The sequence below is a fragment of the Saimiri boliviensis genome, chromosome 5 (assembly GCF_048565385.1).
Source record: "Saimiri boliviensis isolate mSaiBol1 chromosome 5, mSaiBol1.pri, whole genome shotgun sequence".
Classification (NCBI taxonomy): Eukaryota; Metazoa; Chordata; class Mammalia; order Primates; family Cebidae; genus Saimiri; species Saimiri boliviensis.
This window is the reverse complement of record NC_133453.1, coordinates 44,884,195-44,908,311: the sequence shown is the minus strand read 5'-3', so window position 1 is coordinate 44,908,311 and position 24,117 is coordinate 44,884,195. Positions and strand designations below refer to the sequence as shown.

Here is a 24,117-nt window from a genome sequence, read left to right as displayed (position 1 = left end):
TTTTAAGAATAATACAGGCAAGAGGAGACATGGGCCTAGATTCACAGAAAATGCTGGTAACAGAAGGTCACCTCTACCTCTCTAAGGCATTGCTCTGATCATCCTGCTCTCCTGTTCTGAAACATTTAAAAGACCCCTATTGAAGCAGGCACAACTCTTCCTGGTTTCTAAGCCCTCCTCAATATACTCCAAACTATTTTCCAGCCTCTTAGTTACTTTGTAGCCATATGATCTGTGGTCATATGGCTACAAAGTGAAATGTGAGCACAACAGGAAACACAGTTGAGCTAGAGGGACAGGCAGGTAAGAGCTAGTGTACCTCCTCCATCACTATCTTACACCCATGGAGCCCACCTGTTCCCACTGGCATAGCTATAAGATGGAGCACTTCCTGACCCCCTTCAGACTTCATGTGAGCAACATCTAATCTTTGTTAGGTTAAGTCTCTGAGATTTCCAGTTCCGTTTGTCAGCTACTATTAATTACCCTATCAGAGTCACCAATAGGTCCCTCAATATCTCCCTGTTAAAATCCAGTCCTTTCTTTAAGACCAAGATCGAAAAAGCTTACATTTCATTTCTTAACTCCAACTGTAGGCAATCTCCTTTAAAGATGCGTAGCATTCTTTATTGTTTAAAGTATTTCTGGCTGGGCGTGGTGGCTCATGCCTGTAATTCCAGCACTTTGGGAGGCAGAGGGGAGCGGATTGCTTGAGCTCAGGGGTTCAAGACTAGCCTGGGCAACATGGTGAAACCGCAGCTCTACCAGAAAAAGATACAAAAATAAGCTGGGTGTGGTGGCACATGACTGTGGTCACAGTTACTCAGGAGGCTGTGGAGAGAGGATCACATGAGCTCAGGAGGCTAAGGTTGCAGTGAGCTGAGACTGCACTACTGCATGCCAGCCTGGGCAACAGAGAGAGACCCTGTCTTCAAATAAAATAATTTCTGATAATATGAATTAGGTGTATACCTACCTATCCTGATCTCCTAACCCTTCACCCCACCCCACCTCCACCTACTAAATCAGTCTCACAGAGATGAGTGACATGGTTTGGATGTGTCCCAACTCAAATCTCATCTTGAATTGTAGTTCCCATAATCCCCGTGTGTCATGGGAGGGAACTGGTGAGAGGTAATTGAATCATGGGGCAGTTCTCCCCATGCTAGTGTTGTGATAGTAGATTCTCACAGGATCTGATGGTTTTATAGGGGGCTTCCCCTTCACTTGGCTGTCATTCTTCTCTCTCCTGACTCCTGCTACCACGTGAAGAAGAACGTTGCCTCCCCTTCCACCATGTCTGTAAGATTCCTGAGGCCTCCCCAGCCATGTGGAACTGTGAGTTAACTAAAGCTCTTTTCTTTATAAATTACCCAGTCTCGGGCATTTCTTCCTAGCAGCCTGAAAAGGAACTAATACGATGGGAAAACTGACTTTAAAGTCATTTTACCTTTATCTTAGAAAATTACAAAATGGTGAGGCTGGGCACAGTGGATTACAGTTGTAATCTCAGCATTTTTGGAAAGCCACGGCAGGAGGATCACTTGAGCCTATGAATTCAAGACCAGCCTGGGCAACATGGTGAAACCCTGTCTCTACCAAAAATACAAAAATTAGCCGGGCATGGTGACCCATGCCTGTGGTCCCAGCTACTGGTGAGGCTCATCTAAGCCCAGAAGGTAGAGGCTATAGTGAGCCATGATCATTCCAGCCTGGACAACACAGCAAGCCCCTGTCTAGAAAAAAAATTACAAAATGGTTAACCATGTCCTAAAAAAAATAACTAAATAAAAAAAGGAAAGAGTACAATGGGCTTCAGAGAGTACTTTCTGAAATACAAGTACTGGATTAGGGGAATGTTTCATACATATACAGTGCTGTAACCAAAATGATTCTGGTTTCTACAATTCCCATTGGGCTATACAATGGGAAGGGAAATATGAACACAACATTTTCAAGCTAACAGGTCCAATAGGTGTTCTCAGAGTTGAAGCCTTTCCTTTGGGGAGAATGAGAGTGTGGCAAAGGCCTGAGACGAGTGCAGTTATAGATGACAGAGAAGAACAGCGCTGGGATGTCTAGTCCAAGTGCCCTGGAATTTTCACACAAGGGACAGAGGTAATTCAACTGACATCTCTTGCACTGGAGTCACTACAAATATCCAAAACACCCTATGCAACCCAAGCCTCCTATACAACTACTCCATCATCACTGCCACCACCCTGACTTTTTAAGATCTCTGCATTGTCCATCCTGCTTGCTGAACTATTTCTCCTGGTCTCATCACCACTATAGGTGAGGAAGGCTGGTGAAGACCTTACTGTTTCCTTCTTACATTGCAGTGCAGAATATGCATCTCATAGAATATTTTACAAATAGTGATTCTGTGGTTAACCAAGACAAGTAGCCACATATATGTCAGAAAATAAGCTGGCAAATGATGTGCCTGACATCCTGCTGGCCTCATCTTGGATTCCAGACATGGCTGCAGTAAACAGTTCTGTGCTAGCTTCTCACATCAGAAAATGTCCTTTGCTTTCCATAGTGGGAATCCTCTAACGCTGTAGCATGGGACTCTGGGAAGAGCCCACTCCCCTCACACACGAGAAGCCAGAAGAGGATGGGAGTCAACATCCCCCAAAATATTTTTTCACCAATGCAGAATGAAAGATGACAAATAAATGTTATTCCTTGACCCTCTTCAGGTGGTCAATTCCAGGAAGCATTCTATAATAAGCTCAAAGGTCATGGCAGGGCACACCAGTTACCTACTGTGGTGATCAACTTGATCACCTATGGTTGTATGGCTTTTTCTTCTTCCTAAGAAGTTTTACTCTCCTCAATCTCTTCCTAGTTTTACTCTTCTCAAATACACTACCTGCACACAAATCCTTGTTTCAGGTACCTCATGCATAGGAAAATAGGCTAAGAAAACATGTAAGTCGGTGCTCTGCTCTTCCATCTTTCCATCTGCTCTTTCATTGTTCAACTCTAATCTTGTTCCATAAAAGATTAAAGAGGAGGGAGGATCCAAGATGGCCAAATAGGAACAGCTCCGGAGTGCAGTTCCCAGCAAGAACAATGCAGAGTGCCCACTGCATTTCCAAACAAATTTTCACTGCCCACAGACAAAGAGATTCCCAAGCCAAAAAGTGCCATGAGTTTTCAACATGGTGGTTTCAGCCTGTGCCATCTTGGTACACAGAAACTCACACAACTGGGTGGGCAATTCAACTGGCACCTGGAGCTCCTGGCAGACAGAGCCACCCATTCAACTGAAAGGGAGGGGATAGAGACAGGGAGCCAGGTGTCTGGCTCAGTGGGTACCACCTCCACAAAACAAGCAATCTGAAACACTCTGGATTTTGAGTTTCACAGCAAGTGCAACTGGACCCAGAATGGTCCAGCTCAGTCTGGGAATGGGGAACAACGACTATCAAGGCATTCCACCACTACTGAGGCAGTTCACACAGTAGCTGGGCAGAGCCTGCGGCAGCTCAGCAACACCTCTGCTGACAGACTGTGACTAGACTACTCCGTGTGGGGCAGGGCATCTATGAAAAATGGCAGCAGCATGACAGTAACTTATAAATAAAGCCAACCTTCCTAGGACAGAGCACCTGGGAAAATAGGCAGTTATGAGTTCTGCTGCAGTAGACTTAAAAGTACCTGCCCAGCAGCTCTGCATGGAACAACAGAGCTCCCAGCACAGCACTTGAGCTCCTATAAGGGACAGACTGTTGCCTCAAGCAGCTCCCTAACCCCCATATACCCAAAGAGACACCTCATAAAGGACAGCTCAGGCCGACATCTGGCAGGTACTCTTATGGGACAAAGATAACAGAAGAAGAAACTGGCAGCAATCCTTACTGTTCTGCAACCCCTGCAGGTGATCCCCAGTCAAGCAGGGTCTAGAATGGACCTCCAGCAGTCCTGCAGCAGAGGGGCCTGACTGGTAGAAGGAAAACTAAGAAACAGAAAGAAATAACTTCATCATCAACAAAAAGGATGTCCACTCAGAGACCCCATCTGAAAGTCACCAACTACAAAGACCACAGGTAGATAAAGCCACTAAGATGGGAAGAAACCAGCATAAAAAGGTTGAAAATACCAAAAATCAGAACAACTCTCTTCCTCCAAAAGAACACAACTCCTGACCAGCTAGGGATCAAAGATGGATGGAGAATGAATCTGATGAATTGACAGAAACAGGCTTCAGAAGGTGGGTAATAACAAACTTTTCACAGCTAAAAGAACATGTGCTCACCCAATGCAGAGAAACTAAGAACCTAGAAAAAAAAGGTTAGATGAGTTGGTACCTAGAATAGGCAGCTTAGAGAAGAATGTAAATGACTTGATGGAGCTGAAAAACACAGCACAAGAACTTTGTGAAGTATATACAAGTTTCTATAGCCAAATCAACCAAGCAGAAGAAAAGATATCAGGGATTGAAGATCAACTCAATGAAATAAAATGAAAAGGCAAGAATAGAGAAAAAAAGAGTGAAAAGAAATTAACAAAGCCTCCAAGAAATATGGGATTATGTGAAAAGACCTAATCTATGTTTGATAGGTGTACCTGAGTGTGATGGAGACAATGAATCCAAACTGGAAAACACTCCAGGATATTATCCAGGAGAACTTCCCTAACCTAGCAATGCAGGCAAATATTAAAGTCCAGGAAATACAGAGAACACCACAAAGATATTCCTCAAGAAGAGAAACCCCAAGGCATATAATTGTCAGATTCACCAGGGTTGAAATGAAGGAGAAAATGCTAAGGGCAGCCAGAGAGAAAGGTTGTGTTACTCACAAAGGGAAGCCCATCAGACTCACAGTGGATCTCTCAGCAGAAACCCTACAAGCCAGAAGAGAGTAGGGGCCAATATTCAACATCCTTAAAGAAAAGAACTTTCAACCTACAAGTTCATATCCAGCCAAACTAAGTTTCATAAGCGAAGGTAGAAAGAAAATCCTTTATGGACAAGCAATTGCTCAGAGATTTTGTCACCACCAGGCCTGTCTTACAAGAGCTCTTGAAAGAAGCACTAAACAGCAAAGGAACAAGTACCAGCGACACCAAAAAATGTACCAAATGGTAAAGACCATCAACACAAGGAAAAAATATGAGAACTAACAGACAAAACATCCAGCTAGCATCAAAATGGCACGATCGAATTCACACATAACAGTATTAACCTTAAATGTAAATGGGCTAAATACCCCAATCAAAAGACACAGACTGGCAAATTGGATAAAACCTCACGACCCATCAGTGTGCTGTATTCAGGAAACCCATCTCAAGTACAAGGACACACATAGGCTCAAAATAGAGGGATGGAGGAAGATTTACCAAGCAAATGGAGAACACAAAAAAGCAGGAGTTGCAATCCTAGTCTCTGATAAAATAGACTTTAAACCAAGAAAGATCAAAAGAGACAAAGAAGGGCATTACAGAATGGTAAAAGGATCAATGCACCAAGAAGAGCTAATGATCCTAAATATATACGCACCCAATACAGGAGCACCCAGGTACATAAAGCAAGTTCTTCAGGACCTACAAAGAGACTTAGACTCCCAAACAATAATAGTGGGAGACTTTAACACTCCACTGTCAATATTAGACAGATCAATGAGACAGAAAATTAACAAGCATATCCAGGATTTGAACTCAGATCTGGACCAAGTGGACCTACTAGACATCTGCAGAAATCTCCACCCCAAATCCACAGAATATACATTCTTCTCAGCACCACATGACACCTACTCTAAAATTGACCACATAATTGGAAGTAAATCACTCCACAGCAAATGCAAAAGAACGGAAATCATAACAAACAGTCTTTCAGACCACAGGGCAATCAAACTAGAACTCAGAATTCAGAAACTAACTCAACCACACAGTTTCATGGAAACTGAACAACTGGCTCTTGAATGTTGACCAGATAAACAATGAAATGAAGGCAGAAATAAAGACTTTCTTTAGAACCAACAAAACGAAGACACAATGTACCAGAATCTCTGAGACACATTTAAAGCAGTGTCTAGAGGAAAATTTATAGCAATAAATGCCCACATGAGAAGTGAAGAAAGATCTAAAATTGACACCCTATCATCAAAATTGAAAGAGCTAGAGAAGCAAGATTAAAAAAAAAAAAAAACTCAAAAGCTAGCAGAAGACAAGAAATAACTAAGATCAGAGCAGAACTGAAGGAAATAGAGACACAAAAACCCTTCAAAAATCAATAAATCCATGAGCTAGTTTTTTGAAAAGATCAACAAAATAGACCACTAGCCAGATTAATAAACAAGAAAAGGGAGAAGAATCAAATAGATGCAATAAAAAACAATAAAAGGGATATCACCACTGATTCCATAGAAATACAAACTATGATAAGAGATTACTACAAACACCTTTATGCACATAAATAATTAAACCTGGAACAAATGTATAAATTCCTGGACACCTGCACCCTCCCAAGCCTAAACCAGAAACCTGGAATAGACCAATAACAAAGGCTGATGTTGAGGCAGCAATCAATAGCCTACCAACCAAAAAAAGTCCAGGTCCAGACAGGTTCACAGCTGAATTCTACCAGACATACAAAGAGGGGCTGGTACCATTCCTTCTGAAACTATTCCAAGCAATCCAAAAAGAGGGAATCCTTCCCAAATCAATTTATGAGACCAACATCATCCTGATACCAAAACCTGGCAGAAACTCAACAAGAAAAGAAAACAACAGACCAATATCCATGATGAACATAGATGCAAAAATCTTCCATAAAATACTGGCAAACCGATTGCAACAGCACATCAAAAGGATTACCCATCGTGATCCAGCAGGCTTCATTCCAGGGATGCAAGGCTGGTTCAACATACACAAGTCTATAAATGTAATCCACCACATAAACAGAACCAAAGAAAAAAACCACATGATTATCTAAATAGGTGCAGAGAAGGCCTTTGACAAAATTCAGCAGCCCTTTATGCTAAAAATTCTCAATAAACTAGGTATCGAAGGAACATATCTCAAAACAATAAAAGCTATTTACAACAAACCCACAGCCAATATCATACTGAATGGGCAAAAACTGAAAGCATTCCCTTTGAAATTTGGCACTAGACAAGGATGCCCTCTCTCACCACTCCTGTTCAATATAGTAATGGAAGTTCTAGCCAGAGCACTTAGGCAAGAAAAAAATAATAAAGGGTATTCAATTAGGAAAAGAGGAAATCAAATTGTCTCTATTTGCAGAGGACATGATTGTATACTCAGAAGACCCTATCATCTCAGCCCAAAACTTACTGAAACTGATAAGCAACTTCAGCAAAGTCTCAGGATACAAAATCAATGTGCAGAAATCACAAGCATTTCTACACACCAATAACAGACTAACAGAGAGCCAAATCATGAGCATACTCCCATTCACAATTGCTACAAAGAGATTAAAATACCTAGGAATACAAGTAACAAAGTATGTAAAGGACTTCTTCAAGGAAACTACAAACCACTGCTCAATGGAATAAGAGAGGACACAAACAGATGGAGAAACATTCCATGCTCATGATTAGGAAGAATCAATATTGTGAAAATGGCCATACTGCCCAAAGTAATTTACAGATTCAACGCTATCCCCATCAACCTACCAATGACCTTCTTCACAGAACTGGTAAAAAACACCTTAAACTTCATATGGAACTAAAAGAGAGCCCACATAGCCAAATACAAACCTAAGCAAAAAGAACAAAGCCGGAGGCTCACGCTACCTGATTTCAAACTATACTACAAGCCCACAGTAATCAAAACAGCATTGTACTGGTACCAAAACAGACATATACACCAATGGAACAGAATAGAGGTCCTGGAGGCAATACCACACATCTACAATCATTGGATCTTTGACAAACCTGACAAAAACAAGCAATGGGGAAAGGATTCCCTGTTTAATAAATGGTGTTGGCAAAACTGGCTAGCCATGTGCAGAAAGCAGAAACTGGACCCCTTCCTGACACCTTACACTAAAATTAACTCCATCTGGATTAAAGACTTAAACATAAGACCTAACACCATAAAAACCCTAGAAGAAAACCTAGGCAAAAACCATCAGGGCATAGGTATAGGCAAGGACTTCTTGACTAAAACACCAAAAGCAATGGCAACAAAAGCCAAAATAGACAAATGGGATCTAATTAAACTCTAGAGCTTCTGCACAGCAAAAGAAACAATCGTTAGAGTGAACCAGCAACCAATGGGAATTGGGAAAAAAATTTTGCGATCTACCATCTGACAAAGGGCTAATATCCAGAATCTACAAATAACTAAAACAGATTTACAAGAAAAATACAAACCCATCCAAAAGTGGGCAAAGGATATGAACAGACACTTTTCAAAAGTGGACATATATGAGGACAACAAACATATGAAAAAATGCTCATCATCACTGATTATTAGAGAAATGCAAATCAAAATCACATTGAGATACCACCTCACGCCAGTTAGAATGGCAATCATTAAAAAATCTGGAGACAACAGATGATGGAGAGGATGTGGAGAAATAGGAACACTTTTACACCATTGGTGGGAGTGTAAACTAGTTCTACCATTGTGGAAGAGAGTGTGGCTCTTCCTCAAGGGCCTAGAAATAGAAATTCCATTTGACCCATTATTGGGTATATACCCAAAGGATTATAAATTATTTTATTATAAAGACGCATGCACAGGTATGTTCGTAGCGGCATTGTTTACAATAGCAAAGACCTGGAACCAACCCAAATGCCCATCAATGATAGACTGGACAAGGAAAATGTGGCACATATACACCATGGAATACTATGCAGCCATAGAAAATGATGAGTTCTTGTCCTTTATAGGGACATGGATGAATCTGGAGACCATAATTCTCAGCAAACTGACACAAAATAGAAAATCGAACCGCATTTCTAACTTATAGGTGGGTGTTGAACAGTGAGAACACATGGACACAGGGAGGGCAGCATCACACACTTGGGTCTGCTCGGGGTAGCAAGGGAGGGACAGCAGGGGGCTGGAGAGGTCATGGAAGTATAACATGGGGAGAAATGTCAGATGTAGGTGATGGGGAACGGAGGCAGCAAACCACATTGCCATGTGTTTACCTATGCAACAATCCTGCATGATCTGCACATGTACCCCAGAACCTAAAGAACAATAAAAAAATTTAAAAAGAAAAAAGACTTGTGGGAGGGATATAAATGAGGTGTGTCAAAAGGGTGAGAATCAGGTCACCAGCTCACAGGGACCAAGAACCACCAGTGTCGGTTTCAACTACAGGGTTCACTTCTAGAAGCCTGAAGGTTTGTAATGAAACTCACTCTACATCTTAATTACTGCTGGAGAACTTATTCCCAGGACAAACTTTAATATTCAAATAAAAATGTTTTAATGAGTGAATGTTTTTAAAATATCTCTTAAAAATCTAGTATCTTTTAAAAGACCTAAAACTCAAAGGATAAGGAAGGAAAATTATAAGAACCATTCAAATATGAGCACAATATAAGGTTTTAAATCAGCCAACAAAAGCATTTTAGACAATTATATGCCTTGCTGACTAGAAGAGATTAGTTAACTCAGTGCTGAACATTTGTTCACCAAGTAAATTTAAATTTAACATGCCAAAGAAAACCTAATAACACTTTTTCAATTTTAAAATTTGTCAAATTTTTTAAAAGAGAAAATAAAATGTCTATTTCATTTCAGTTTTACTTATAAACTAGGAACAAGGTAAGTATTTGCAGAACTAAAAAAAATGCTTTGATTCTATTTTGTAGAACTTTTGGTAATCTTGGTATTACCAGTACAAATAGGTACATAATTAAAACATGTACTTTGAAATGTCAAAGATCATTCACTTAAATTTTCATTCAAGTTTTTTTATTTCAAAATATTAGGGATTATCTCTGCATAAAGCAGTCCAAATTCTATTCACGGTTCATGCTGATCTTTTAAAATATGTTTCAAATCAAATAATATTTGAATTGCAACTCCACTCTAACTCAACTTCTGTAGAAGTTATAATAGTTTAACTCAACAGCATTAAATTCAACATAACTAGATAGCAAATCTTAATCTGTAAAATTTAACCTGTATCCAACTATCCTGTACATACATGAAAATTAAAGCCTATTGTTATTTTATTGATATTGCTTTTCCTGAGCTGTGCACCTCATAGAATTACTCCATCAGAAAAGAATCAAATGGAATTTAAAATTGTATAAAATTTAAAATCAGAAATTCAGTACTTGACTTACTGTCAAGCGTGAAAAGTAGTAAACAAAAATTATCATAAAGGAATCAGTATGATGGTATATTGGTAAATTACCATAGACAGCTGTGGTAGAAATCTTATTGGTGTCTTGGATTTTTCTTTGCTGGCCGATTTATCCTGCATGAAAAACACGAAAAAACAAAACTGTTTACTCCATTAATGCTAAAATTGATTTACTCAACCAAATTTTAGTGTTTATTATAAGCACACATCATCCAAAATATTCTAAAACATACTGTACAAATGGCATGATCTTACATACAGAAAATCTTAAGTAATTAATCAAAAAATATTAAAGCTAGTTAATGAGTTCTTGTATCCAGCTAGGTTACAGGATACAAGATCAGTACACAAAAGTCAAATGTATTTAGGATGTGCCAGGAGGGTGATGAATCCCAATTCCACAGGGAGAAGGCATGGAAGCTCCACATCCAGAACCCTCCCAGGCCTCTCCCCATGTGTCTCTTCATGTGTTTTTTCCTGATTTGTATCCCTTATAATAAAACAGTAATCATAAGTATTTTAAAAATCAATTGTATTAATACAATTATATTTAATACAAAATTGAAATTCAGAGACAATTACATTTACAATTGCAAGAAATAGAATAAAAGACTTAAGAAAAAATTTAACAAAAGAAATGTAAGACCTACATTGCCTCAGATCAAGACTTTACCCTCTTCTTCCTGCTCTGTGCCTGGGAGGTTGAATTCTGTGATGGACATTATCTGGGCCCTCAGCTTCTGGCTTCTGATAGAGATTAACAAAGAAAGGCACCAGGAGGAGACTAAAGAGCAGGGGGACAGAGATTTTAGGATATTTGTTTCCTACTCTTCCCTGTTCCCTGTAGTTCTGATAGTGGCTAAATTCTTCCAGACCTCAGCTCCTGTCAGGAAGCTACCATTCCAAGCATCTAGCACTTATCGGGGTCTGAGAATAATGTTCTGCTTCAATGACCCGACAGGCCTAGCCATGGAAATGGCATCCTACTGTCCTACTACTGTTAATCCTTGAGTGTCTCTTCACCCCTGATGGTTCCTTTAACCTTACCAACACCTCTACAAATGAATGGTCTTTTAATGTTCTTCAGTGAAATCCTTTTGAGTATGCAATCTGTTTTCTGTTGGGATCCTAATATAATTCTACATTCTAAAATTAAAATTGCTAAAGAGTCTAGGTCTGTCTTAAATAGTCTGGCTTTGCATTTTGTTTTTACTTTGCCGATTTTCACCTACTTGACTCCTGGAAGAGATGTCATAAAACTAGTATAGCCTAGTATTAACCATCCTGATCAAATGACTAGAATCTATAAATGTGTCTGGTTAAATCAACAGTAACCTCTCAAAATTTAGTAATACTGATTTAAATATAGTTGTCAGTTGTCACGTGTTTGAGTTATGGTTGTTAAAGTTATCACCATGCTGTTGGCCTCGTATCCAACTTTTTCACTCTTTCCCCTTTTTAAGGAATGACATTTAAAAAATATGATGAAGGAAAACGGAATGAGCATCACATCATATAAACACAAATTACTTGATTACATAAATAGAAAAAGTGCTGGGTTAGAAAAAGATGCATGGCTTTTTCCTCTTCTCTGACCACAGTCTGTACTATCTCCAAGGTGAGCTTCCTGGTCTTTAGATATTTGTGCCTTTAAACCTCTGAAAGTTCTTCAGCCTACACTAAAAATGTCTTGAAGTTTTAACTAATTTCAGAAATGGAATGAGCAATGCAAAAAGATTTATATTTCTTCTAAATATCTAATTTAAGAGAAAAGCCCAGACTGCTACTCCTGAAAAATCTGATGTCACTCTCAACCTTCCACGAATGAGATGAATATGTTAAAATCTCCTTCAGCAAATATGATTTTACCACCTGCTCACTTTCTCAAACTGAATGAATATACAAGTAAATGTCACATAAAAAATGGCAATTCCAAAAGTTTAATCCATTCTGTTTGTTTTAGGTTAAAATACAAAAACTTTCACCCTTCCAAAGGAAAACTACACTCTAAATTAGCATAAATGAAAATCTCGAGATTAGTTTTTAAAATTATGAATCAACCAAAACAGTGATAGAGGGCCCTCTGCTGTTCAAAAATAGTAAGTGTAAAATGGAAATCATGTCCATTCTTTTTTTTTCAGCCACAATAGTTTATTTACAACTGAACTCTTTATAAGATATTCACAAGACAACCAATACACATTAGAAATGGTATCATGTCCATTCTTTTAAGATCCCATCGCCTCTCCAATAAATCACAACCTTTTTGGAGGGGGAGTGAGAGACTAGGGTGTCATTTCCCAACATCACTTTTATAAAGATGAAGCAAAATTTAGAACTTAACGGCTGGTGGGTTTTTAGTGGATACTTTTAGTTGTAGGTGGGTAAGTTAGGGGAATAGTGAAAAACTGCTATTCAGAAATACCACTGAAAATGTGATAGAAGTGTATTTTAAACTCTTAACAATGTAGGATATGGTTCAGGATCTGGCCAAAGACTAATTTGGGCATCAAACAAAGAAGCTGCTCAATATATAATAATGATGATAACAAATGTTATTTTTAAAATCTGATTACATTACTATCACATAGAAAAAAATTACTAGTAAGATCTATTAAACAATTGCTCAGTGTTTTTGGTTACTTGAATCTGAATTCTTTTTGTATTATGCTTGCTAATTTACTTTTACTATTAATATCAATACTAATTATACTTTGGCATATGAATCAAAGTGTCCATTTCTTAGTTCTTAAGTTATACTTTTTTTTTTTTAAGGCTCAAACCAATTTTTCTTGAGGATTTCAGGTATTAATTACTTATTTGATTAATTAACGAATTGGGATCATCACATTATTCTGTTAGTAAGCTACAACTCAATGGCTAGGAGACTAAATCCGTTTTAATATTGTTTCCACAATAAAGTCTAACAATACCGAAAAAAGCATTATAAAGCAATAAAAAAAGAGTTTAATATTTTTTAAAAGCTAAATGAAATTCGCACACTTAAAAACAACTGTTTTTCTTCCAAAGGGTTTATAAGGTCCTTTTTATTATTACTATTCAACACTACGTAGAAAACTAGAGTTGTTTTCTACCTGGCCAGAATAATGCCCATGCTTAGTATCTCCTCATTCTGTGCTGATATTAAGACGACTGACCATTATTCTGCATTTCTTTCTACTATGGTTGATCTTAAGTTCAATAAAGAAAGAATTCTAAGGGAAAAAAGGGAGAGAAAGAAAAGAGAAAGAGGAAAGAAAACAAAAGAGAAAGAGAGAGAGAGAAAAGCAGCTATTGCAACGTGCATCTTTTATTACATGCCACGGAAGATCACCTTAAGAAGTGACATTTGTCACTTACCAAGGTCTTTCATGTACAGGGTAATACTGTATAGTTATGGTATGGGATGATATCTTATTTGAACTTGACAACGACCTCAGAAAGAAGAAAAGTTGTTCTTGTGTCTGCCCCGCTCTGCCTAAGAGGTGGGAGAATTAAGGCTTAGAAAAGACTAGGAGGAGATTTTCCCAAAGTCACATGGCTAGGAATTGGCTTGGATTCCCACCCTAGAACCCAAGCCCGCAGCAACTGCCCGCAGATCCGCCTCTCACCCAAGCACACCCCCAGGAGCACTATGGGGTGTTCTGGGCTGTGGCTCCCCCTGCTGGTGCGCTGCTGGACTGCTGGGTTTGGTTACTATGACGACCAAGGGCGAACGGCTGGGAAGGGAACGTACAGGGTCATTCCCGGAAAGCGCTCAGTAGCCCAGGCCATAAGTAGGGTGAAAGAAGCTGTACGCCGCGGAGTACCAGCTGGGGAGTTCGGTGGGCAGGAGGGGATTCCACCACTTCTGAAACACCTGGGAAGCGACACGGCGGCGGCGAGCCTGGCGAAGAGCAGCCCTCTCACCTGCTCGCCGCTCATGGCCGCGAGGATGCGCTGGCCTCACCGGCGCTTCTGGATCGCTCCTGTCCTCGGAAGCCCTAGAAAGACAGAGGCGACGCCCCGGGATCTGCGGGCGGTCTCAGCTCCCTCCGCGCCGGGGCCGTCTAGCGTCCCGGCAGCATGTGTTGCTTAGCAACAGGCCCGCGCAGGTTCCGTTTCCGGTCGCCTGTGGCTTCTGGGACTGGACCCGGAAGCTGGCGCGCGCTCCCGCGGCAGGAGTTTTCCGGGGCGTCTCTCCTCGTGTGGTGGGGTGCAAGGTGTGCGTTGAACAACCAGAGGCACTGGGGTGGGTCTCCCCCAATATCCTCTGATTACCGAAGTAGATCCTCACACTTCCGCACCCTCCTTCTAACTGAGCCGGGACCGCTGCTTTAAGCCCTCGGAGGTCTCAGGGACCCACTGGTATGAAATGATTTCAAATTTCATTGCTAGTCTGGGCACGTGGAATAATGCGAACAAAGCGTGCAAAGCCCAGATCCAGTAAACACCTTTCTTTTATTATTCATGGGCTTCTCACCCCTGTTCTGCTGGCTCCGCCCACACTCTAGAAAAAACTATCCTTTGGAAGAATACCAGTAAAGGAACCTTCCAACAGTTCTTAAAACCAGCATTCACAGATGGTCTACCGCACGAAAAGTGGTGTGCTAAGCATAAATGTGACCAAGACATAATCCTTTCGCCACAGGCTAGTGGGGTGTCCAAGCAAGTACTTCCATGTGGTGGAGACGGTGCTAGGAATGGCAGTCTTCAGGGAGAACATAAAGCACCGAATAATTTTCTCACGGACGGTATGGAAGGGATGTGGAAGCTGAAATCTGAGGGAAGAAGAAGTGCCAGGCAAAGAATGACAGGCTAAAAGCAGATCACATAAAAAGGCCTAAGACAAGAGAGCGTAACTAATGGAAGAAGTGAAAACGTTTCTGAGACGTTGATGAGTCGGTTAGGGTAAAGGGGTTGGAGCCAGTCTAGAGATGAAGCTGAGGTGACAAGCAGGTGTTAGATCTTAAAAGACCCTATAAAAGGGCAGGAGTTTGGATATCAAAGGCAGCTGACCTCCACTGAAAAGTTTTATGCTAAGAAATGGCAGAATTCCATCCTGAAATTAATAAGGAAACTCAAGGGGTCATAAATAGCCGAAACAGGCTGTGCGCGGTGGCTCAAGCCTGTAATCCCAGCACTTTGGGAGGCCAAGGCGGGTGGATCACGAGGTCAAGAGGTCGAGACCATCCTGGTCAACATGGTGAAACCCCGTCTCTACTAAAAATACAAAACATTAGCTGGGCATGGTGGCACGTGCCTGTAATCCCAGCTACTCAGGAGGCTGAGGCAGGAGAACTGCCTGAACTCGGGAGGCGGAGGTTGCAGTGAGCCGAGATCGCGCCATTGCACTCCAGCCTGGGTAACAAGAGCGAAACTCCGTCTCAAAAAAATAAAAAATAAATAAATAGCCAAAACAATCTTGCAATTAAAGAACAAGTTGAAATACTCACACTTACTGATTTCAGAACTTACTACAAAACAATAGTGACAATAACAATTTATTTTCAACAAATGATACCGGGAAAACTAGATGTCCATATACAGAAAAAATGCAGTTGGACCTTTACCTAAAAATATCATACACAAAATTCTCTCAAAATTGATCAAAGATCTAACTGTAAAGTCTAAAACTATAAAACTCTTAGAAGAAAACTTAGAACAGCTTCACAACATTGGATTTGGCCGTGATTTCTTGGACATGACACCAAAACAACAAAGAAAAAAATAGATAATTCAACTGCATCAAAATAAACCTTTGTGCATCAAAGAATACTATCATCAGTAAAAAGACAATCCACAGAATGGAAGCAAATATTTGCAAATCTGAGGACGGATTGATGTACAGAATATTAACAAGTGTTAATGAGGATGTAGAGAAATTGGAATTCTTGTGCACCACTGGTGGAAATGTAAAATAGTGCAGCTGGTATGGAAAACAGTATGGCAGTTCCTCCAAAAATTAAAACAGAATTACCATATAATCCAACAATTCCACTTCTGGTACACACCCAAAGAAGTAAAAGCTGGGACAAAAACTTATATATATGCTCTTATTTATAGAAGCATTATTCACTATAGTCAAAAGGTGAGGCAACCCAAATGTCCCTTGATAGACAAACGCATAAACAAAATGGTGCATATATATTCAACCTTTTAAAAAGGAAGGAATTTCTCACATATTACTACATCTGCTACAACCTGGATGAACCTTAAAAACATTATAACTGAAACTGCCCAGTCAAAAAAGAAAAGAAGATACTGCTAAAAAAAAAAAAAAAAAAAAAAAAAAAGAAGGAAGATACTGTATGATTCCACTCATTTGAAATAGTTAGAGTAACCAAATTTATATAGAAAGAAATCAGAATGGTTGTTGCCCGGGATTGGAAGAGGGAAGGCCAAGAAAGGAAATGAGGAATTAATGTTTTATGACTACAGAGTTTTCAATTATGCAAGATGGAAAAAAAAAACTGAAGAATGGTGGTATTGATGGTTGCACCACAATGTGAATGAACTTCATACCACTGAATCGTGCACTTGACAATGGTTAGAATGGTAATTTTTATGCTATATATATTTTGCCGTAATTTTAGAAATTCATTTTAAATATTCTTAAGAGGAGGAAAACTGAAGCCAAAAAAATAAAGAAGGAAAAATGCCAAGATTATACTCCCATTTTACAGAAGTCACCCTAATTTCAGTAGAGGGATAGGAGAAAGGTGGGACCTGGCAGTAACAGGGAGACCTGTTAGAAGACTATTACAAGAGTACAGTGAACGATAAGGATGGCTGAAACTGGGCCAATGATAGTGGGAATGGAGTATACACATTGAAGAGATATGCAGAAGATGGCTTCATTATGATGTGGATGTTTAAAAGGTAAGACTAGGTTGAGGATCATTTTACTGCTTTGGATACCTGAATAGATTGTCCTATCACTCACTAAGTAAAAAAAGAAAAAAGAAAAAAGAAAAAGAAAGAAAGAAAGAGAATAAACAGGCTTTACAGAGAAAGTGATGAGTCCAGCATCAGGCACATTGAATGTGAGACGTCTATAGGACATGGAAGTGCATATATGGCTGGTAGACATTGCACATTTTGGTCAAGGCTCAGAAGATAATTCCTGGGCTAAGGACATGGACCCAAGGCTAACATATAACAACATCTGAATCCATGAGGTACATGAAATTGTTCAAGGAGCGTGTAAGGACAGAACAGATAGAAATCTAGTAAAGAAAAAACTAAACATTACCAATCTTTATGAGTAGAGGGAGATCCTCCAAAGAAAACTGAAAAAAAAAAAAAAAAAAAAAGTAGCCAGAGATAATGGGGAACTCAGAGTACAGAATCATAGAAACCAAGAAAAACAATATTTCAGGAAAAAGAATATAGAGAATAGTACCAAAAGCTTCTGACAATATATATTCTAAGGATTTAAAAGTATCCATTGGATAGAGTGACAAAGAAGTCATTGGTAAATGTGGCAAAGGAGGTTCAGTTAAATGCAGGGGTCAGATTCCAGAGGCTGAAGAGTGAAAGGAGGGAGACCGCCAGAATAGAAAATCATCGGAAAGTTTAGGTTATGAACAAGAGAGATAGAATGGGGATTGAAGGGATTTAGGGAAAGAGGGACTATATTTTTTTTAATAGGAAAGTTTTGTTTGCATTTAAATGCAAACAGGAAGGGAGAAGATGAAGATAAAGGAAAAAGTAAAAGGAAATAGGATGAATTCCAGATGGAGAGATCTTGTAAGGACACCTTGTAACAGGAAGAAGAAGAAAGGATGAGTAGAAATGTGGGTGTTTAAAGCTTGCCTGTGTGTGGCTGGGGACACCCTCCCCCCGCAACCAAGGAAAGAATTTTATCTTCTCTGTGGTATAGAAAGCAAAATCACCTTCCAAGAAGAAGAGGAGAGGTAGGAGGCAGGAGATGGTCAAAAATTTGAGGAGGAAGTTTCAATAACTACCTGGCAGCAATAGAGAACAAAGTGATTAAAGGAATAACGGGAAAGTTCAGCTGGAGTTGAAGCCTCTGAATCAGCAACAGCAACAATCCACTTAGCTCTGCACTGCTCTCCAAAGGTCGTCAACAGACCAGACTTAAACGTTCACAGAAGAAAAATGCACAATGTCTTTCCCAGGCTGGTATAACAGGAGAACAGACCAAGAGAATGGAAAATCTGTTAAGAGTGAAGTCAAAATTTAAAAAAATCACAGAAATTAAAATAATGAGTAGAGGAAGAAAGGACTGTTAAATGGGAAGAAAGGGAATAGGATGGAGAGGGTCTCATAGGTGAAGGAGTGAGGGTATTGTTTCTGTGATTTCACAAGTGGAGCAATTCCGGGTGTTGAGTACGTCCGTAACGTGGCCACAGAAGTGGGAACTGAAGTGAAGGACTTTGCCATGGAAGGTCAAGGAACTAAGCTACTCAAGCCATGGCTGTTCCCATGAATGCTGAAATAGCAGAGTGGAGGAAGGGGAGAACTGTGAGCTATTGTCTTCAATGAATGAAGCTGAGTCAAGGAAAGGAGTTGCTAGGAGCCTAAGATTAATAAGAATTCTTAGTGAAAAAACAGAAGATAAATGTTGCAGATCCTGTCTCCCAAACTTGGAAGAATGGAAGAGGCTACATAGAAACAGGCATGAGGGGGAGACAAATTTCCATAAGACCTGGAGATAGGAATAAATCTGAGTATGGGTTGAAGATGTATTTTGTTTTATAGCCTCGGGGCATAGTGATAAGATTTGAAAGCCAGTAAAATACTAGGGGGATCAGGCAACTAGAAGCAAAAAGCACTTTGAAAGTTAGAGTACAAGAAGAAAAAAAAAGATTGCCTCAAGGGTTTACCCCACAGGCAATAACCAACAGATACAAAGGTGTACTAAGTTTAGCAGCTGCCAGCCTGATGCCAAAAGAACTAGTTCCAGCAGTTCTGAGGTGTTCAGAAGGGGTTTCAGATTCTTGGCAAAAGTCCGAAGTTAACTGGATTGCTTCATGGAGGGTCATAGTCTGCATGAGCAGGCCAGAAGACTTACTGTTCACAGTAACAGCACCAGACAGAGATGAACCTAAAAACGTTAGCCATCCGCCTTCCACTCTTTACCATCTGCCAACTTTCCTTCTTCAATCCTCTGCTAGCTCCCTGTCCATTCACCTTCAATCTCAAAAGCCATTGTTGAAATATACAAACATCAGGCTATTCTGACTTGCTTCATTGCCTCTGCTAGGCTGCCATATATGGCTCACCTGTAGTCAACCTCTGATCTGCAGAATGCTGTTTCAAAATTTGTCTTTGGGTGAGTATCTTGCCAGGATTATGGAAGGAAAGTACTTTTTTAAAAATTGGCACGCACAGTTCCTTTGTATTTGTCAGTGATCGTGATCCCTGTCAAGCAAGAGAAATGTGGCTCTCAGGACTGAGTTACTAAAGTGATTCTCACAGTAATCCCTAATGTTACCAATTATACTGAGTGCTGAGATGGGAGAAATAAGCAAGCTAATCTCTGTCCCCAGTGTTCAGGTTAAGACCAGCTCAAAATCCTAACAAGAATCAATATATTTCTCAAAATGCCCTGAATGAACTTTTTTGTTTGGGCATGTTGGGCCACTGTATCTCACAAATTATAAAAAGGAACTTTATCAGTCTTGTTATTTGTCTCTTGAAATATCCTCTTATGCCCTTAGTGCTTGATTTGAGTAAAGCTGTCTGTATGCTTTTGCTTTACTGATCTACAAATGTAGAAGTCCATTTTAAAAGAAGGTATCTGGGGACCAAAACGGGTTCCTCCATTTAACCAAATATGAAAGACCAAATAAAAAAAATAAATTGACTTGCTGATATTTTGGTTCCCTGAGCTTCAACTTTAGTTGCATTTATGATCTTGTGTTTTCCTTCATGGTTCGGATGTTTTTTGCTAAAATGATTTTATTAGACGTGAACCAAATGTTTGCTTAGAAATTTTATGCCCAAACTTGTGCTGATTCTAAGGGAATTTTTTTTACAAGTCTATGTTTTATTTTTCTTTAAAATATATTGTGTAAGTTTATGCAGCTGCTGAGTTCTGACTTTTTATGTTGTTATTTGTTACTACTTATTTTTTTTACCTCTTGCTTTTGAAACTGTAGCATGTGTGGAAGGAAGCAAGGAGTGCCGGGGCTCCTCCTTTGAGGCAGTGTGGCAGCTTTTTGTTACCTTAGGATGGAGTATAAGGTTGGGAAAATAAAACGTACAAGTTAGAGTCCAGGTTCTATCTGGTAGTCTTTTTTTTTTTTTTTTTTTTTTTTTTTTTTGGCCATGCTTCTCTATCTGTGAACTGATACTCATCCTCATCATCCTCATCTTGCTCAGTCAACAAATATTTCTTGAACACCTACCGCAGGCCAGACACCATTCTAGGCATGGGAGATCCAGAGAGCAGCCAAGATCTCACTTTGTGTTCTAGAAAAGAGAAATTGAAAAGTAGTGAGAAAAAAAATAAGTAAATTAGTAAGTGAATAATTTGAGTTGGTAAAAAGTCCAAAAAGAAAATGAAACAAGGTAATGGGAGAGACCATCATCAATGAACGCATCTTCCAGGAGACATTTGAGCTGAGATCTGAATGACAAAAAAGAGGCAGCCATTCAAATATTTTGGAAATGAGTTTCCCAGGAAGTAAGGAGCAGCTGGATCAAAGGTCCAAGTATGAAATGTCCAAAGGCCTGAAGAAGGCCGAGCACATAGTGAGGAAGGATGTCATTTTAATTACATGGAGAAATCATGAACTGAAACAGGGCAAGAGTGGTAGCAGGAAAGCCAATTAGGAACCTACTGGAATAGGCCCGGGAAATTGCAATGGTGGCTTAAACCAGAAGTAGGCAATGGATGTGGAGAGAAGAGGACAAATCAGGAATACATTTAGGAGGAAAATCTGACAGGACTTGCTACACTAGATGTACGGGATGAGAATAAGGTAAAATTACTCTTAGGGTTTTTTTTGCCTGCGCCTCTTGGTGGATGGTAGTGCCTTGAAATGAGGAAGGCCAGGAAGCAGCAAGACATGTTGGAAGGTGAAAGAAAATTTAAAAACTCAGCTGGGCGCGTTGGCTCATGCCTGTAATCCCAGCACTTTGGGAGGCCGAGACCAGTGGATCACCAGAGGTCAGGAGTTCCAAACCAGCCTGGTCAACAAGGCAAAACCCTGTCTCTACAAAATAATGCAAAAATTAGCTGGGTGTAGTGGTGCATGCTTGTAAATCCTAGCTACTTGGGAGGCTGAGGCATGAGAATCACTTGAATCCAGGGGGCAGAGGTTGCAGTGATTGAGGTTGCTTCACTACACTTCATCCTGGGCAACAGAGCAAGACTGTCTCAGAAAAAGAAAACAAAATCTAAAACTCAGTTGTTTTTTAGTGATTTCTGAGATTTTAGTATACCCATCACCTGAGCAGTGTATGCTGTACCCAATATGTAGTCTTTTATCCCTCACCCCCTCCCAGCCTTCCTCACTGAGTCCCCAAAGTCCGCTATATCATTATTATGCCTTTGTGTCCTCGTAGCTTCAGTCCCACTTCTAAGTGAGAACACACAATATTTCCTCTTCCATTAGAATAACAGCCTCCGGATCCATCCAAGTTGCTGCAAAAGACATTATTTCATATTTCATACGAATGTATTTCATTATTTCATACAAAGGAATGATCCTTTTTTATAGCTGAGTAGTATTCCATGGTGTATATATACCACATCTTCTTTATCCGCTCATTGGTTGATGGGCACTTAGGTCGGTTCCATATTACTGCAATTGTGAATTGCACTGCTATAAACATGGGTGTGCATGTGTCGTTTTCATACAATACTTTTTTCCTTTGGGTGGATACCAAGTAGTGGGATTGTTGGAGGGAATGATAGGTCTGTTACCAGGGAGTCTGCCTTGGGATGAATCATTTAACTGAGATCAACAGAGCCAGAGCGCTGCACCAGGAATCTCAGTTCTTGTGATAGTGAGCAAAGAATTGCAAACTAACACCAAAGTGCAAGCCAAAAGCAAAGGTTATTAAAGCACAGTAATACACTCTCAAAGGGAGAGTGGGCCAACTTCTGTGAAGTGAAATCAGCCCCTCTTTGCAGAGCTTAGGTTGCTTTTATGGGGTTTGTGGGAAGGAATTGAGGCTTGGGCTGTGTTTGAGTGACAGGATGATGCCATTTGATTGGCAGTTTATGGTTATATAGCTGAAGTTAAACTGCGCGTGTTTTTACCGATCTTTTGTTAAGAAAAGTGGGGTGGGGTGGGGCAAAACCACATGTAAATTTTAGTATAATGACTGTATAATGAGGATGGGTTCCCCAGGGTTATGGCTTAAATCAAGCTTATCCAAATGTGGCCCAACACAAATTCGTAAGCTTTCTTAAAACATGAGATTTTTTGCAATTTTTTTTCTTTTTCTTTTTTTTTTTTTTTTTTTTTTTTGCTCATCAGCTATTGTTAGCGTTAGTGTATTTTATTTTATGCATGGCCCAAGGCAATTCTTTTCCTTCCAGTGTGGCCCAGGGGAGCCAAAAGCTTGGAAAACCCCTGGCCTAGATGGGCTGGGCACGTGCCATGTCAGGAAAATTTTATCTGTGCCCCAGTTTTTCTTTCCCCAGGATGTGCTGGCCACAGACTTTATCACAAATTTCATCCAAGGGTGGAGTTAGGGCAATTTGGAGGCTGAACTTAGGTGGGCCAGGTCCTGTCTTAATGACAGCCCTTCTGCTTTCTTCTCCCACCCCCTCCTAGCTGCTAATGTCTACCCAACTACCTAACAGCTCTACTTTTAGCTCTTTAAGAAATCTCCATACTGTTTTCCATAATGGTTGTACTAATTTACATTCCCACAAGAAGTATGAAGTGTTCCCTTTTCACCACATCCACACCAACATCTATTGTGTTTTGACTTTTTAATTATGGCCATTCTTGCAGGAGCAAGGTGATACCTCATTTCAGTTTTAATTTGCATTTCCCTGATAGTGATGTGGAGCATTTTTTCTTATGTTTATTGGCTGTATATCTTCTTTTGAGAAATGCCTATTCATATTCTTTGCCCAGTTTTTGATGGGATTATTTGTTAAAAACTCAGTTTTAAGCATGTTAAGTTTCAGTTGCCTAGTAGGCATCCAGGTAAGATGTTGAGGAGGCAGGAAACCCTTCCGGGTGCAGCTCCTGTCAGGGTGTAGGTTTGAAGTTCATCTAAATATAGATGGTCATTGAAGCCATGAGATTAGATACCATCAAAAGAAAGAGAATGAAAGAGAGAGAGAGAGAAGAAAGAAAATGAAAGAAAGGAAGAAAGAAAGAAAGAAAGAAAGAAAGAAAGAAAGGTGATTTAAGGACCAAGCCCTTGGGGCTCTTGTTTTCTCTTTCTGGAAACTTGAAGTTTAAAAATTACTGTCAACCGTTTATCAAAGGGTTATGCAAGTACAAAATTAGAGTTATAATAGATAAGTGAGATATAAAAGAACCCTACAAAATGTGGTTGACAATTCATGCATGTGGTATTTGTTTGTGAAAACCCTGAGCTATGTATGGACCAATTCCCATGAAAACAAATAATGATGTTGCTTTATTACCACACATTGACCTTCTGCTAATCACAAGCAGACCTGAAAAAACACAAATGATTGCATTACTTTCTTTGAACGCTAGAGGGAGATAAATTCACCTGCAAATTAGGAAAAGAGAAAAATCCTTACTTTTTTCCTATAGAACTACTCTTATCACAGAATCATAGAATATTTTAAAGTTTGATATTTTTACAATCATCAAGAAATATGGTCATGATACTGGAACAAGCCAGGCACAGTGGGT

At 39.8% G+C, this 24,117-nt stretch overlaps 1 protein-coding gene across 1 annotated transcript in view; it reads right to left on the bottom strand.

Moving 5' to 3' along the window:
* Nucleotides 1-14,336, bottom strand: part of DNAH7 (dynein axonemal heavy chain 7) — a 334,446-nt gene extending 320,110 nt beyond the window's left edge. The window contains exons 1-2 of the mRNA XM_003925707.3: nt 14,219-14,336; nt 10,361-10,423 (exon numbers count right to left, since the gene is read on the bottom strand). Coding sequence (XP_003925756.1) covers nt 10,361-10,423; nt 14,219-14,233 — 78 coding nt within the window. The 5' untranslated portion in view covers nt 14,234-14,336. The remainder of the gene's footprint in view (nt 1-10,360; nt 10,424-14,218) is intronic.
* Between the last annotated feature and the right edge of the window lie 9,781 nt (nt 14,337-24,117).